Source organism: Haliotis cracherodii, unplaced genomic scaffold (genome assembly GCF_022045235.1).
Source record: "Haliotis cracherodii isolate W230 unplaced genomic scaffold, xgHalCrac1.p SCAF_10, whole genome shotgun sequence".
In the NCBI taxonomy this organism is placed as follows: domain Eukaryota; kingdom Metazoa; phylum Mollusca; class Gastropoda; order Lepetellida; family Haliotidae; genus Haliotis; species Haliotis cracherodii.
Window position 1 is genome coordinate 28901898 of NW_027266265.1, and position 18674 is coordinate 28920571.

Consider the following 18674-nt stretch of genomic DNA (forward strand, 5'->3'; position numbering starts at 1 on the left):
GGTAGCCTAGTGGTTAAAGCGTTCGCTCGTCACGCCGAAGACCCGGGTTCGATTCCCGACATGGGTACAATGTGTGAAGCCCATTTCTGGTGTCCCCCGCCGTGATATTGCTGAAATATTGCTAAAAGCGGCGTAAAACCATATTCACTCACTCACTCACTCAAAATACATATGACCCGTGATGGTCGGGGTTACATCATTAGATCTTCAGCAACCCATACTTGCCGTAAAAGGCGACTATGCTTGTAAGAGACGACTGACGGGATCGGGTGGTCATTTCAGAAGAAAGGTGCATCACGTCATGACTTGAGAAGCCACAGCCCGCTGAGAATAAATTGTATGTCCTCATTTGTCACAAAGCTGAATACTTGACAAAATGGTGTTCACCATCATGACCACCACAACACCTCTGTTGTCATCCGTGCTGGGACAGTCGTGGAAAGCTGAAGTGTCTCCGAAAATAGAACTTTGGAAAACATATCTTTGACAGCAGAATTGATTCTTTACCACACAAATACCAGCTACAACTGCATGGGATGCCATCATGCTTTCATTTCTTATCTCCGGACCCGTATAAAACGTTTACTTTAATGATATATAAAGTTTATGTTTTTGGAGGCCAGTAATTAAGGGAGAGATAGGATTTGTAGCCAATTTGATGTTTGGATTTGTGCTGCAAATTCCACATAACACGTTCAGTTTTTATCTGGATTTCTGGCAAGGTATGATTTGTTTGTTGCCAGTCTGCAATATTTCAGCTCCATTATCACAGACAGTTAATTAATCAAGGTTGGACCAGACAATCCATTGAGTCAGTTTCAACTTCGAAGCTTGAAGACATTTACGGAAAGTTTCAACTCTTGAGTAAAGCATTATGCTTTCATGAAAAGTTCAGCAATGAGCCTTATGCAAACATCTTTAAATCGTTGTATCCAACATGAATGAGCTACCGTTTGTAGATGATCAATGCCATATGACTCAAAACAACCTAAGCTGAGGTAACCTTAACCACTAAGGTTAAGTAAGTCTGAGTTGAGGTGAAATTGGGTTTAGCGTCGCGCCCAAGATTATTGCACTTATACAGCCACGTGCATGCACGTGTGTGTGTTTGGCTGCTTGTACTAGTCCGGACTGATGCCGATTTATAGTGCTAGCTCACTGAGATACCATGCCGCAGTTTAACATGAATACCCCACTCAGACACAGTATACTGACTCCGAGCCGACCAGTCCTTGTTTTAGCCCCTTCATGCCGAGCGCCAGACAGTGTAACAAGTACCTTCTTTTTACGTCTTTTGGTATGACGCGGCCGGTAATCGATCCCCGGACCTCCCGCTCTCCGGGCGAACGCTCTACCACTAGACCACGTAGGCGGTCTAAGTCTGAAGTTAAGCCCGTTTCACAAAGCAACTGTAGCTAGGTCTTAAGTTAGTCAGTATGGTACGTGTCATTCCTAGCGCAAAGGTTGCGATCGTAAGTCTATGGCATCGCCTGCTGAAACCATTACTTGATATGCTGCTAAGAACACAACAGTTAAAGATTACTTTGCCTGTTTTTAACATGATTTCTGAGTGCCAATGTTTTAGACCGATTTATATAATCGTCAAATGTAATATCTAAACATGTCTACCGCTAACTTCCACCACAGTCATTGTAATCTACCTTTCTTAATATGCCCTACACATGTTCTTTGAAATCCAGCTTTTTACAACTAATCCAAAGGAAGATCGTATGGCACAATAAAATCTTGATTTACACGTAAGAGCAGTTGCTAGATTGAAACCAATCGTGGAAATAATCTGAAGAAAAACAAAGATGCATGCCTCGAGTTTATCTGAATGATCATCCTACAGTTCTTGATAGTGTCAATTTTCTTCCTAGGCTTATATAAAGATCTGGGATGACAATATTCAAAGTACACCTAAAGATCCGGGTGACAATAAGTCTTCAGCAACCCATGCTGTAAAAGGCGACTATGCTTGTCGTAAGAGTTGACTAACGGGACCGGGTGGTCAGGCTAGGTGACTTGCTTGATGCATGCCGTCGTATTCCAATTGCGTAAGTCGATGCTCATGATGTCAATCACTAGATTGTCTGGTCCAAACGCGATTATTTACAGACCGCCATCATATAGCTGGAATATTGTTGAGTGCGGCGTTAAAGAACAAACAAACAAACAATTATCAATCACGGGTAGCAATACCGGTTGTCACTACTTGTGTAACATGTACTATCATTTTTCTCTTACTTATATTTCCTTACACATTTATTTTATACTTCAATTGTTAATTGTAATAAGATATAAGCAGGACTAACAGATGTTTAAGCCACAGCCGTCTTTGATATGAATTATTGGATACCTTTCTTGGGACGGGTGTGGGGTGTGTGTGTTCACATCCAAAACAAGGTATGTCGTTTCAAAGGAAGTTTTAAATCTAAGGTTTTGCTTTTTTCCATGCAACCTATCAATAACTAGCAAGTTTTATCAACACACGTCTCTGAAATTATGCGCAGTTAGAAAAATAGCGAAGTCACGTATAATTCACAATTGATACTGAACATGTTTCGCTGCCAGGGCCTTTGGTGACTTTGTAACTCATGTGTTAGAAGGTGTATATTTCCTGATATGTGCCTAATGCAAAATGACTAATTACACGAAACAAGTGAAGAAATGTCATATTATGTTTTAGTTAGCTAATATACCGTACATATATTATTCTGTTTGTAAAGAATATTCTCCGCTGGAACAGTATGGAATCATTATAATGTGGAGTGCACATAACATATGTACTGGTAACTCTTTGACAAATCACCCAGCAAAAGGGTCAACGGGAGGTTACTCTAATTTTCATGTTCACGTCAAGTAAAGTTATCTTCCCTTTGTTGTGAGTTCTCTTATTTACGTAAACACAGTTAGACCATCACGTACTTATTATTTGCAACCCCAGAGTGGAGACGATCCACATTATACGTATACGGGGACTGCATCTGCGTTACAATTGTATTCCGATGTCCTGGAAAATATACGCTTTGGAATCGGAAGGTAATTGAGACCAGATCTGCTCGTTCAGAATTTGACACTTGCTGGAGAGAAAACTTGATTAGTCATCAACGAAGACGGAAGAAACTTCCCAATGAACACTTCATGGGGTCCAGCAACTCAAGGAGAATGAGTGGTACTGGTTCACGTGTAGCCCGGGGGACCGGCGATTCGGACGCAGGGGACGACGGGGACACGGACCTTCGAGCGATCCTTGCACACCTAATTCGCAGGTACGCAATCCACTCCCAGTAGGGGCACCTGCTTGGGCTCTAGTGGGACGGGTATGTTTTATCGGTCCGTATTGGCATTGATATAATTCGTACTTCAACGTGTTAGCTTTCACAAATATTAATTCAACCTTTGACCTGCCAAGTCGTATCAACTCTCCACTTACGATTAATGCTAACACTCAGTGACCGCGACCTGCGAAGTGATTAAGTAAAATGTTTTTGTCATAGTGTGCAGTTGCTTGATGCATTTTTTGACATTAAGTAGGTAAGAGTTTGGACAACTGTAAAATGTTAGAATTATTCATGTGTGTAAATCATATTGCAATGAATTGGGCATATGTATCACTCAATACCTGTACAGTGAGGGTGCAACTTTTTAAATGTACCAGTCATGCCCAGTGACCTATATAGATATATATAAGCAAATTGCACAGCCTGTTCTATATTTGGGAAAAACAGCACAAGGATGATGAACAATTGTGTCACATTAGTTCTTTGAGAGTATGCAGTTTTGACATGTTGAATTGTTGACACTGTTTAGCTGATTAGGCCTAACAATGATTAATAATTTCCTTTAGTCTAGTTGCAAGGATTTATGACTGGGTTAATAGGGCTTGAGAATGACTCTGCATAACGCCTGATTAGCCTTTTTCACTAGTATGCTCTTAGCCTCTGTGAAGTGCAAATATTGATGAGACATTGCAATGTACCTTTGAAACTTAACAAACCTTTGCACTGTGTTCAGCATTTGCTTGTGTGTCCACGAGCCCATGCACGCTAATTAATACAGATCTGTGTTACTAACTAATTATTGACCAATTTGTAATGTATTAATTGGACAACATACAATAAGACTTATGTTTTAGGTTTATGCATTTTTGGCCAAAAATTCAGGTTGAAAAAAATAAATAAAACAATTTCAATTGCCAATATTTGTTTATGCTATTTCCTCAAAATATTAAGTAGGTGGGATAAAAACCAATTGGTATGGGAGGGAGGAACAAGGAGAAACAACGTCGAATGTCTCGGCTGGATGGGCAGTTTAATGTAGAAATGGATTAATGAATCTAATGAATCTAATGAATCTTTCCCATCTTCCAGAGGCAAGGGAGTTAACTGACTTTAAAAGTCCAGTTACCACCCTTGCCGAACTAAGCTGGAATTGTGGAGTAATATTTTGGCACAACTAACGAGTCTATGCATAGTCCTATCAAAACTGCTCAACAAAATCGATATCCGGTTCGTAAAATGCAAAGAATTTGTACTGCCAACTCGGCGTGTCTAGGGATAGTTTCCAAATCTTTTTTACAAGGTGCTCACATGCTTTGATGTGTTTGCGTAGTAAGAACCATTTTATTACAATATAGATTTTGATTATTAATCAGATTGTCTTGACTGGGCGCTGCCATTTTGTTTGAAGCAGATGCATGAGATGGAATCTAATTGGCCATAGCAGGGCCATAATACCACCCGTAATAGCTACTGGGACCACTTGCACAAAGCCCCTTAGCGCTACGACTATTGTAAGCCTATGTTAAAGTATGGGAGTTACGATCATCTTAGTACTACGATCGCTTTGTGCAAGTGGGCCCTGGTGGTGCTTCAGTTGAGCTCAGAAATTCCAGCCTCATTCTGCAAGTGTGTCAACTAGGCTTTTACAGTCAGTTAGTTCCCTTGCCTAGGGAAGATAACTCTTTCTGATCTGTGACAATTCGTCAAAATTTATTTTTAGATAAATCTTCAACTGGTTTTGATAAGAATATTTTAAATATTTTGTTTGTATTGATAGCGGCAGTAAATGAGTTAATTATTTTTGCAAATTTTAATTACTTCTGGTCCATGGAATAAACAAAACACTGTTTTCCATGTATTTTTATATTTTTACTTTTAATTTTTTGGGGAGTCTCAAGTTTAAAGAAAATTGTGCCTAAAGAGGATGGTGCTGCACAATTTGGTGTTGATTTTGGAACTAGCTCCAGATGATATAATAGTGACTTTTGTCAAATTATGACATTGTCTCGCTGTAGTTAGGTATACCATTAACTGCTGGATAGAAATACATTATGTAATTTGAGTTTTCAAAGTGGGTTTCATTGCCTTCTATCAATCTGGAAATCGAACCATGTATGTTTGCTGAAAAATTTGATTTAAGGATTGACTGTTGATTTCTTTATGTGGATTCTGACAAAATTTTGCACATCGGTTTTTCGATTCATACCTCAATTTATGCAGTAGCCAATCAACAGAGACTAGGATCAAACAAAGATCATAGGACAAGGCAAGAGGCGAGAAGAATTGCTACAGTCAGACTGTAATGAACCGGTCCAAATATGTCCGGCAAAAGGCATCTGTTTCAAATGACATGGTCCTTTAATGCCAGATTGAAACATTAGTTCCCAGAAAATGGGAAGACACATTTGGAAAACCTGGGTTGGAAATGAAACCGAAGACATAAAAATTGTGGAACCCAGATGAGCAGGAAAAAACAGGCGAGTGAGCCTGCACGTTTGCTGTTTCATTCGTTATTGGCCTTTGGTCTCAAAGGGTAGTTTGGACAATGAATGTGTATGAATTTGGCTTTATGTCCTGTGCATGTCAATACACATGAGCAGTAAGGGAATTCCCTCAACTATAAATTATGATATTGGGATTCTTCGACATTAAGTATAAACGTAAAAGTAAAAGTAAAAGCTTTGGTGGGCTTGGTTTAATTTTTTACGCTCATTGGGAAATGAATGCAATATCTCGTGACCAATTCAGCTCATCAGAATGCAGGATTTACAATGAACAGAACAAACATTTAATTATATAAATCTTGAAGAAAATCTGTTTTTCAACATCCACAAACACCGACCTACTTACCATGCTTACCTTATTTCATAAACGTGTGTGGTGATTTCGGGGTCGAAGTGGTCCTGAATAACCTCTCTGCATGCCTTGACTTTCAGTGACAATAAACACAGGCCAATTTGTACAGGAAGAAAGAGTAGTTCCCAGCCAAGTTTGAGTGAGTGAGTTGGGTTTTTTTTAGTAGTATTCCAGTTATATCACGGCATGTAATGTGGGAGGAAAGCCCGAAGTGATACAGGTCTTGTACATTTACCACTTCGGTGAAACCTGGATGAACACAGTATGGTGCTGACAAACCTAGAAACATAATCGGGGCAAACCGGGATTTGAATACCAAGTTTGAATACCAATAGCCAAGTGCAAGAAACATTACTGTTATCAAATTTGGTAATTGGTATGATAGGCACTATTTGCATTGTTGAATGGGTATTTATTTATCTTGTTTGGCATGTTTAGAAAGTTGGCGGGGGATATAGAAACAGGCTCCGTCCGTCACATTTCGTTTCCGGAGCATAACTCGGAAACCGTTCAATATTTTTTCATGAAACTTTGCAGGTCTGTCAAGTTCATGCTGAACTGGTGCCTTTTGCTATTTAGAAATTTTAGAAATTTTTATTTTTTACGTTACCATGGCAACAAGATAGACTTAGGTTCTGTGAGGGTAGGGTTCGTTTCCAGAGCAATACTCATAAACCGTTCAATATTTTGTCAAGAAACTTTGCAGGTTTGTCAGGTACATGCTGAACTGGTACCTTTTGCTATTTAGAAATTTTAGAAATTTTTATTTTTTACGTTTCCATGGCAACAAGATGGACTTAGGTTCCAAACTCTTCTTTTTTTACAATTTCCACGACAAGTTCCACCTCCACCAAAAGGTTAGGGTCTGTTTAGATTTAATTATGTCATAAATTCTGAAACAGGGGCGGGGGATATAGCCACATTAGTGGCAAACTCTTGTTCCAGCTTGACGTATGCTATTCTTGTAAAAACAATCCCCTGGTTTCAGTAAAAAAGTAAATTTGAAATGTCCTTCATTTTATTATCTACTGACATATTATAAATACATTAAATATCTTTAGCAAATGCACCACTGTATAACATTATATAAATGTATCTCACGTATATAAATATGCATGTGTGTGTATGTGCATGTAGGTTTATGTGTTTGTGTGTACTACTGTATGTATGTACGTGTGTATGATTGTATATGTGTGAGTGTCATACGTCTTATTTGTGTATAATTTTTCTGCACTGTATATATATTCTACACTTTCATTAATCACGTACAGTAAAATATGTTTTATAATGAACGCACTTATAATGAACTGACGGATATTATGAACTTAATTTTTGCTGTATAGATGTTGTATATATATGCTTATAACTAGGGGTGACTATTAGTCTGGAAATCACTATTGCAACAACTATTGATAATGCAAGCAACTAGGGCTGGGATGAGTCCAAATTTACTACCTGGGTACCCAACCCCCTATTCCCGACCCTACCCAGGTACCCCCTATTCCCGACCCTACCCAGGTACCCACTGTAGGTCTCAAGTTTGGAACACAATGTCTAATTGGGGATAGGACCCACCCAACCCGAGTACCCGAGTTACCCGTCCCAGTCCTGCAAGCAACTATTGCAATAAATATTGATAGTTTTCAGTGTATTATTTTAGATGGTTTTAAGAGTTCAATCAAACCTTGGAACTGAAGTCCTTTGAATGTGATAACCATAACAACAAATAAAAAGTAAAGTTTGAGATATAACTGATTTTTTTTCTTTACCCTAATAATTTAAGAAAAAGAAGCTTCCACATTACCATGTGTAAATTACTACCACTCATGATCAAAAGAAAAACAAATTTGAACAGTATTTTATTGAAACTGTAAAACTATGGTAAATATGATCAAAACTATTGCTATTCCTAACTGAAATCGATTTATTGAGTTTAAGTGCTTACCAATAGCAATATATTGATATCTTGATTTATCGTGACACCCCTACTAACGTACTATGGTTGTAATGCATTAAATTTAGTGGCCCACTTAAGTTTACCGTAGTTTACAGTATTACAATGTAATGAAATGTATGTAGGAGAAGGCCTCGTAAGTGTGTCACTTTTGGCTAATCCATTTGATGTTTTGCAATAAAATATGTTGAAATCCAATCTCATTAAAATCAGACCTTAGTTCTAGCTACCGCTAAACAAAGATCTGAAGACATCCCATTAGGGGTCACATCAGAAAGACCAATCAGAGCGTCGCTTACCAGATCATGAAAGTGACAGTCGGAATGTGATTTCTAATCTTACAACCTAAAAATCTTTAACACGGGGTATTCCGAACGATAGTTACAGGTTTAACGACTGAATCCATACAATCAAGACCATCTTTTAGCCATTCCAGAATGTTCTTTTGTTCAGGTTTCAAATTTGTAATCGAGAACTTGTCAAAATATGTTTCGAAGCGTAGTCGCCAATTTGAAATTAGGGCCGTAAACCACGAGAAAGCTGCCTTCTGGTGGGTCATTCCATTGGTCAGTCTGACGTGACCCGTAATGGGATGTCCTCAGATGTTTGTTTAGCGGTAGCGAGAACTAAGATCTGATTTTAATGAGATTGAGGGTCAATGACTTGTCTGATTGTGTGTTATTGTGTTCATCTACCTGAACCACTGCTCATGCTGTCAGTCACTGGTTTGAGCTTGTGTAGACTTGATTATTTATGAGATGTGCTGTAACTGTAGAAATGAGTTTTTGAGGTAAGGGTACAGAAAGAACATGACTGTTAGCTTTTTGGATGTGATATGGATATTTCAAGTTAAAATTACAAACAAAACATCACATACTCATCCTCTGGTTTTATTATTGCGAGTTTTGCGAACGAGACTCTATCGCAAAAATTAAAAACATAAAAATAAGTATAAATAATACAAACATTCTTTATTCATTGCAACACGTCATCTAATGTTGAAATCATCAACCAGAACCACAAGTTACTCACTAAGTTAAAAACACAAATGAATGCAGAATGGTCACACAATACATCACAAATGACAGTGTAAACAGACCAATTAGTGTCTTCTTATATAGTTTGCATTCAAACTCACAGTCATGGCACTGAGTTGAGTCAATTATCGTATTTGATAATTGGTCGCAATCCCTTCCGTTCAACTTTCCGGCCAACTCAGATTAACTAGCTTCGGAGAGAAGCTGTCTATTGTTTGGTAATCGAGGAGTCATATCAACACGGCAGATCGCAAAAATATCTCGTCGCAGTATTGTCTTTAGTGTGGTATTCGCAATATTTTAACGGTGCAGAAATAAAGCTGTTTACAGTATATGTAAGGTTCCTTGTACCAACATGGTAGACTTTGTTATGTACATCTTGCACTGCAAATAACGAAATTCATGCTAAAAATGCGAGTGTCCCTTGCGCGCATTGAGAAAGTGACACATTTTAGCATGACATGTTGGAGTTTATTCACTGTGCTGGTTCACGAATGACATAGTGACATAAATATAATGACATAAATAACAAAGTTAACAATATACAATGTCATTGAGCACTAGATTTAGCAGTGTATACAATTCCCCAACATTTCAGACAACACAACTGGACTGGCAACATTGCAAAGTTAACAGATCAGATAAAATGTTACCAGTCCAGAATTTTCTAGACTAGTGAAAAAAAATAAGAAAAGGGTAAACATAAGAATAGTACTGTTTAATGTTAGTTCTTGGAACAATAGACTGGTAGACAGTCAACTTAGTAAACTTAGTAAGACTAATTGTCCATCAGCAAAACTGACTGGGACTGTTGGACAGGTGGTATTTAACACTGGACTAAGTGCTTCTCACCAAGTTCAGTGTCAAGTTTGTGTAACAAGTTCATCAAGCAGTTATGACAGTCACCAACCGTGTATGATGGTCTTTGTTCTCGGTCACCTTGTCAAATGGTGTTAACATTACAAGCAAAACACTGATCACCCATGTTGTGAACACTTTCAGTTCAGTAACAGCAGTGGATACATAACACTCCACATTTTCGGAAGAAGATGTATGGATGTCAACTTCTTCATTATTCTATTATTTATTCTCATAATAAAGAGGGGCGTCGGGTAGCCTAGTGGTTAAAGCGTTCGCTCGTCACGCTGAAGACCCGGGTTCGATTCCCGACGTGGGTACAATGTGTGAAGCCTATTTCTGGTGTCCCTGCCGTGATATTGGTGGAATATTGCTAAAAGCGGCATAAAACCATATTCACTCACTCACTCATAATAAAGAAGTGGACATCCTTTTATTTTCTTCTTTATGTCTTTCACTTTGAAATGCCATTCAAAGACTCCACATTTAATTCAAAAGATTGAACTCACTCTTGTAACAACACGTCATTTGGAATTTTGTGGAAAAGTTAGGTTTGGGATGTTATTATTCAATCGAATCGCCATCACCCCTTACTAAATCATGGAATTCTAAGTCTACAGTCTTGGTGTTATCGTTTTCTGATTATTTTTTTAAAAGTTCAAAGACATGGTTATGTTAAATTATTTTATGATGACACGACCTTCATATTTCTTGTACAAACTTCGGTGCAATGAATAATTTTAGTGCTTCCCAAGGGGTGCAATACATTTTTTCTGAGTCTCCTCTGTACGCTTGTGTGTACTGGATGTAGGTTTCTGCGTCATGTAAAACCCTGATGATTTTTTCTCCCAGAGTCAGTATCTGTTTGACACCTTGGAAGCTTTTTTTAGCATGTTCAATGGAGGTAAATGTTTTAGAATTTCACTATTGGCTGAACTCTAAACATTAAACTGTTAATTGATAATAGTTGGACTGAATGAAAGACATTTTGATCATTGTTGATGTGACCATGGCGACTTGTTTCATTGTTGTTATGTTGGCTGTGTGTTTCAGGCTTCATGTATATCACTCAGTATTGTTTCCCTGACAGTGGACAGATCCGCATCCTGACATCCGACGGGGCGACCTCGGATGACGATTCTTCCTCGGACCTGGAGTATATGGACTCCTCCAGACCTCCAGATGGTATGGAGACGTAACCAAAAAGTCCCTTGGATCACATGTTTTTTGTGGTTGTTTTTAGATGACAATATGCAATGACTCGTATTGTGTACAACTACCCCTCCAAAAATGAAAAGTGGAAAAATTATATACTGAAACTATTTGTATCCTACTTTGAAACTTCCATGGTTACCACATGAAGATGTGCATACTAAATGTTAAACTGTCAGACTGGACTAAAGAATATTGCTCAAATAGCAGTACATTCAAAGATCTGAGGACATCCCATTATGGGTCATGTCAGAACGACCTTTTGCGAACTTTGCCCAACCAATGGAATGACTGACAAGAAGTCGATATTAGCCAATCTGAAGGCAGCTCTCTCGTGCTTTACAGCACTAGTTTCAAACTGTTCTTGATTACAAATTTGAAAATAAAAGAGTATCCTGGAATGGCTAATACAATTCCCTAAAGTGTATGGATTAAGTTATAAAGGCTGTAACTGTTGTTTAGGATACCCTGTGTTAAATTTTTCGATGATTAGGAAACACATCCCAACTGTCACTTTCATGATCTGGTAAACAACGCTCTTATTGGTTGGATTAATGGTAGTTCTGACGTGACGCTAATAGGATGTCCTCAGATCTTTGTTTATCTTTAGAGGGAACTAAGATCTGATTTTAATGAGATTGTTTTAATGAAGTTTTTTTTAACTTTTCACTACATTCCATGTATACCTAACAGACAGGCTGTTTGGAGCACCCATAGAATGTAGTACCACACCTTCTCTGGAGTATGACTTTCACCGAGTCACATGTCACTCTGATCAGCCACCCGTGTTTGTGACGATCCTACAGACTTGCAGATTTAACCTTGACACATTGTGTCTAACTACGATTTTTCACACAAAAACCTGTGAAATAGAAAATAAAATAATCTGACCTCATTGTTCTTATCAGTGTGCAAGCTATGGTTTTCTGGACGTGTGCTCGTTGACTGAATATGTTGAAAGATTCAGTTCAATATAGGTTTGTGATGCAAAGCCAAACTTCTGGAAGTGCTAAAAAAATGTCTTATTCACATAGCATAAACACTTTGAACTTGTGCTCCTAATGCATTTCATTGTTGTATGTTTCTGTTAAATGTTTATACGATGATGTATGCTTTCAATTGATACAGGAATGGATACGTTTTGGGCCATTATGATTATTTTTAATCCCCTTTTTTTTATAAAAAATGAAACATGAATATTTACCCCAAAATAAATTTTGCAGATTTCCAATGTTTGTAGTAACCAATATTATGACACTCCCTTTACTGTACAGAGATAGTTAAACAAATGTGTGATTCTGTTTGCAGAGGACCCCAACCCAGACACAACCAGTATAGCAGTAAGTGTATTTATCTTATCAATCAGTAGAATGTGACATGTGTTTACCACTGATATTACACAGGTGACCTGACAGTGTCAATAGACAGCCCAGCGTGCTGCTCTGCACTAGATGCAGTGTTGAACTGTTGTCACAACCAACTGGTACCATTGCTCCTTATTGACTGGTACATGTGTGAGATTTACAACATTGTGTTTGTTTGTTGCATGTTAAACACCACACTCAGCGATATTCCAGTTATTTGATGACTGTGTGTAAACAATCTAGTGTACACCAGACAGACCAGTGGTTAATGTTGAAATTTAGAAAAATCTGAAATATTTGTATTAAAAATGATGGTTTTTTGGCAATGAAAAAATGCATACAGTATCTTATTATAAATATCTTGGTTTAGTATTTTCTTCACATTTAGTACGGTCAAAAGTTTGTGAGACATTAGCTATATTGGTTAAGAAAGCATGTTTTCCAATATATACTGAACCACAAAAGAAACATCACCCCAAGTAACATTGTCATTTAAATATGTAGGTAATTTTTGTCATTGTTTCTAAAATTTAACATTACCTTGTCCAGAAAAAATGATTTTGATGATTAAAAAACAAAGCAGATGACAATAACACCGATCGCCCAAACGCATCACAGCAACGGCCATGGTAACCCGATGCACGTGAGTTCCGTGCAAATTGAAATGCACATGCGTTCCCCCATTTCTTGCCCTATAAAAATCCACCCAGATCGGATAACATTCATTCGTTATGGAATTGCTACCACATGCCAAGATTGACAAGAAATCAGTGACACCAAGCCCTTGGATGATTGCAAGCTGGACAAACCGCCCGGCAAGTAGCCAATGCATTTCAAGTGCACGTAAGGACCATATACTGGCTCCAGCAATCGTACCAGACCACCATGACTCCAGATGACCGACCACGTAGTGGAAGACCATGGGTCACCGCCCGACGTCAGGATCGTCAGATGGTGCGACAGCACCTTCAAGATCGCTTTGTTACTGCTGCGAAAACTGCTCGACAGACCATGGGGACACACCAGCGACACATTAGTGCAGACACCGTGTGTCGACGATTGACGTGCAGACACCTCCACTGTCACAGGCCACACGGAGGACTCATTCTGACACCACGCCATTGCTGGGACCGTCTCCAGTGGACAATACAGCACCAGCATTGGCACCACCCGCAGTGGAGAAGAGTCCTTCTCAGACGAGATCCGTTACTGTATCTCAACAGCAGATGGCAGAGAGAGAGTCTGGCGATGCTGTGGGGAAGGTTATTCGTATGCTTGTGTTGTTGAGAGAGACTCATGGGGTAGTCATCATGGTGTGGGGAGGAAATGGGTCGACCATGTGGTCTTCCAGAACATTGGTCCAGGGAGAGGCAATGGTGTCACAGCAGCTCGGTACATTGATCAAGTCTTGAGACCACACGCCATACCTCATTTGGCATGTCACCGCAACCACGAGTTTCAGCATGATAACATCCGTGCCCACACTGCGAGTGCAACAAGAGTCTTCCTCCAGCAGAGTGGCACCAGAACCATGCAGTGGCCTGCCCTCAGTCCCGATTTAAATGTCATTGAGCACCTGTGGGGCGAGATTCAAAGACGGCTGAATGATGTCCGACCGAGGCCGACAACTGCAGCTGAACTGCATCAGGCTTTCCTCAGAGTGTGGGCTCAAGTGCCTATGGCCTTCATCAACCGCCTCATCCATTCCATGTATCGATGTTGCACAGCAGTCATCAATGCACATGGCTGACACACGAGATACTGATTTGTGATGTTAAAGTGTAGCATGGTATCTCAGTGTGCTAGCCCTATAAAACCAGCTAAGTCCGGACTAGTACAAGCAGCCACACAAACACGTGCATGCTCCTCGCTATGTAAGTGCAGTAATCTTGAATGAGATGTTAAATCCCATTTCACCCCACCTCACCTGGAGGTATAGTAGCCTTATCTTCAGCTTGTTGTAACATGAACATGAGGTCAGAGTATGAGTGTCAATTCTCAGCAGTGGCGTATCTTGTTTTTCATCATACCCTGACAACACTGATGCTCAGATTATCGACCGCTAGCTGATCTGCAAAAGACCTGATTACATATTTCCACATAAATTGACTTTGTTTACAATGTGTCACCTGTATGAGGTTGAAGTGATAATCATGATAATATAGAGTGAGTGAGCGTGTATGATTTTATGGTGCTTTTACCATTATTCTGGCACCATCACACCAGAAATGGGCTTCCTACATTTTACCCATGTGAGGAAATGGACCTGGAGTTTTGAAATGACATGCAGTCTCTTTAAATTGCCAACATACCCCAACTGCATAATGTTCCACATTAGCATACTTAGAATTGGTTTTCTAGGAGGCCACTAACACAATCGGATGGTCAGGCTCGCTGCCTTGGTTGATGCATGTCCTTGTATCTCATCTGCATAGATTGATGCTCATCATGTCAATCCCTGGATTGTCTGGCCCAGACTCAATTGTTTACAGACCGCCGTCATATGGCTGGAATATTGCTGCGTAGGCATTTAACAACAAACAAACAAAACAATCATGGATTAGTTTTATCACAAACTTGTATATGACAATTATTGAAAGTACTACACATATTATTTTCTTTAGATTTAACTTAAATATATTTTTGCTTATTTATGTCAATAGATGATTAAAAGATGTGGAGAAGTACATGTAATTATGTAATTGCACTCAATTGACAGAGTTTCTTCTCTGTTTTAAAGACCAACGACATTCAGAGCATCGTGATGCGTCAGTCCGGCCGAGCGATGAAGCGACGCTCACCTTACAATACCACAGTCCCACACCTTGTCAAGCAGGTGAGGCCGCTCATGATAAGAGTCACATGGCTTCAGTCCCTCACACGTATACTTAGGCCATATTTTCTTTAAACCAGTGGTTTATGTTGTTTGTGGATCCATCAAACCAAAATACTAGATCAGAAAAGCTAACATGGAAACATGTTCAGATAACAACCTGAAATTTACTGTATTCCCCATTATTAGATGTAAACATAGTTTATAAGAAAATGATATTTTTAAAATTTTGTTTTTTATCAGGATTCATATTTTTGTATGTTTGAATTGCATGCTAAATGTTTGGGCATCATTTGAGTGAAAAATTGGATAGAAAGAGCTTGAAAATTAGTGAAAAAAGCAAATTCTGTAATTTTTCTGCAATTCTGCGGTAAGTTCCACTTTCTGCAAATCTTTCTGCAATCACAGAATTGCAGAATTTGTCTGGGACTGACATGCCATCATCTGTGTTTCAGCGGGAGATGGGGATGAACAGACAGCAGCAGTTTACAGCTGGAGACTGCTGTGTCATCAACAACAGGTGACATATACCTGATATAGTTTGAGCTTACCTTAAGAGCTACAAGGAATTCAAGATTGTCTGTCCCAATGTCAACATTTGTTTATGACGGACAGATAATAATTCAAGTGCACAGATATGGTGTTGCATGTTTGAAGGCCACTTTATAATCAGTTAAATATGTTTAACAATGAAACTGTAATATCTTTTCTACAAATGTTTTACAAAACCATTGGGTTGGTGTTTGAAAAATATTAAAAAAAATGGCATGGCATGTTAAAGAGTTATAGACTCGCGAAGATTCGGGGTGGAATAGGTCTTCAGCAACCCATGCTTGCCGTAAAAGGTGACTGTCACAAGAGGTGACTTATGGGATCGGGTGGTCAGACTCACTGATTTGGTTGATGCATGTCATCGTATCCCAATTGCGTGGATCGATGTTCATGATGTCAGTCACTGGCTTGTCTGGTCCAGACTCAATTATTTATAGACCACTGTCATATAGCTGGAATATTGCTGAGTGCGACATTGAACAACAAACAAACAAACAACAAAACAACAGTTCTGGAAAGTTAAGTTCCTCCTCGCTAATTGAAATTTCATTGACTGTGTTTGTAACTTATAAATTGTGATTGTGTATGATTTGCTTGTTTTAAAACCTGTTTGACTTTTGCATATTTGAATTATGCTTTTGAAAATATCAGTTCATTCATCTTGGAAAGTTTAAGATAGTATACAGAATATCCATGGTTGAAACATGAACATGCACACAGGAGTGGTGTGCCCATTCACGCACCAGGAAATGGCTACTCCATATGTGAGGTGGATTTAAGAACCCTCTGGCACCTGATGGCCGCTTGGGTTGTATACTCTTCAGGGAGTTGAACATTATAACTGGAATGCATATGGATCCACTGGTCAGGGAACAAATAAACCACATTTGAGCAGAGATATCTGGATAAATAGAGGTCATCACCCGAGTGTGTTTGGGGATGGTAAATATCCTGCATTAGGAATAAACAGTGTTTTAGCAAGCCTTGGCGAGCTAAATACATAGTGTTTATTCCTAATACAGGATATTTACCATCCCCAAACATACAAGTGTCATAACCTCTTTATCATATAATGTCATTCTTTAATTCTGTGCTAGGAAATTGCTTTCCCTCTCTCACAAACATAATCGAAACATTGCGAGTTTTCCTGGAATGCGCGCATTGATATATTAAGTCACAGGGTAAGTGATGTGTCAGTCGGACAGTGACAGTAGCTAATATAGTTCCAACTGAAATCTGTTTCTTATACAGTGGCGAAGCAACATATATGCAAACAGCAATTGTTTTTACTTGCATTTCGTGGCAATCCATCGGTCTTTTTCAAAGGGAAGCTACTCTAACCCTAGTCTATGAGACGTCACTGCCACGTTCAGACGTTGTTGATAGTTGGCCTGTCCTGTCATAACGTTAAGAAGTGATGTACACACAGCAACAAATAATATGATAACAATGCAATAGAATGCTTAAAAAAAGACCATGCTATAAGTGTGAAACATGATAATAATACAATAAAATGCTTAAAAAAAGACCATGCTTTCCACCCTCTGGATGGTAGTACCTGCTGATAACATGATGTAAATGAATAGATAAGGAATATGCTTTTTGCCCTAAAAAATGCCCAGAAGTAATGCGTGTTATGGTGTTTGCAGGTTTCTCCCCAACAATTTCACCAAGTTGGCGTCCTATCATCACAAGGCTTTCTGTGGTGCCTTCTCGAAGGAAGGGAATATATTCTTGACTGCTGCGCAGGGTGAGATCCGTTTAACCCTACATGATCCATACTGGGCTCAGGGACCAATGTTTTAATGTTCTGTCTGGCGGGAAGGGGATGAGGGGATGCTGTATTGGTTTCAGTGACTCTTGAAGATACACAATATTTTTCTCTGAATGGAGGAGACGACAATTGCTATTTTTAGCAACAGCATTTTCAGTACAGTGGGGTGGTGGGGTAGCCTAGTGGTTAAAGTGTTTGCTCAGACCTGGGGTTGATTCCCCACATGGGTACAATGTGTGAAGCCCATTTCTGGTGCCCCTCGCTGTGATATTGCTGGAATATTGCTAAAAGCGACGTAAAACTATACTCACTCACTTTCACTTTCAATACAGGGTGATGCTGACCACAATTGATCATTTCTGTATAAGATAATTGATATTTGGGTGCATTAAGTAGTTATTGGAATGATAAGTATAATGTTTATCATTTTCCTATTCAGATCAACATGTGCGAATCTATGACACAACCAACGATGACTTTAAACTGTTCAAGACAATTCGTGCACGGGACGTAGGCTGGAGTGTGCTGGACACTGCATTCAGGTGGGTAGACTGGACACTGCATTTAGGTGGATAGGCTGGACACTGTGTTGAGGTGGGTAGGCTGGACACTGCATTGAGGGGGGTAGGATGGACACTGCATTGAGGTGGGAAGGGTGGACACTGCATTGTGGGTAGGCTGGACACTGTGTTGAGGTGTAAGGCTGGACACTGTGTTGAGGTGAGTAGACTGGACACTGTGTTGAGGTGGGTAGGCTGGACACTGCATTGAGTGGGGTAGGATGGACACTGCATTGAGGTGGGAAGGGTGGACACTGTGTTGAGGTGGGTAGACTGGACACTGTATTGAGGTGGGTAGGCTGGACACTGTGTTGAGGTGGGTAGGCTGGACACTGTGTTGAGGTGGGTAGGCTGGACACAGCATTGAGGTGGGTAGACTGGACACAGCAT

The 18674-nt window shown here is 39.4% G+C and overlaps 1 protein-coding gene across 1 annotated transcript in view; it reads left to right on the forward strand.

Annotated features, from left to right (window-relative positions):
• The first annotated feature begins 2897 nt into the window (after window positions 1–2897).
• LOC139454254 (DDB1- and CUL4-associated factor 11-like) overlaps window positions 2898–18674 on the forward strand; it is a 34058-nt gene continuing 18281 nt past the window's right edge. The window contains exons 1-7 of the mRNA XM_071235865.1: window positions 2898–3272; window positions 11080–11174; window positions 12510–12541; window positions 15306–15401; window positions 15854–15918; window positions 17600–17700; window positions 18164–18266. Coding sequence (XP_071091966.1) covers window positions 3145–3272; window positions 11080–11174; window positions 12510–12541; window positions 15306–15401; window positions 15854–15918; window positions 17600–17700; window positions 18164–18266 — 620 coding nt within the window. The 5' untranslated portion in view covers window positions 2898–3144. The remainder of the gene's footprint in view (window positions 3273–11079; window positions 11175–12509; window positions 12542–15305; window positions 15402–15853; window positions 15919–17599; window positions 17701–18163; window positions 18267–18674) is intronic.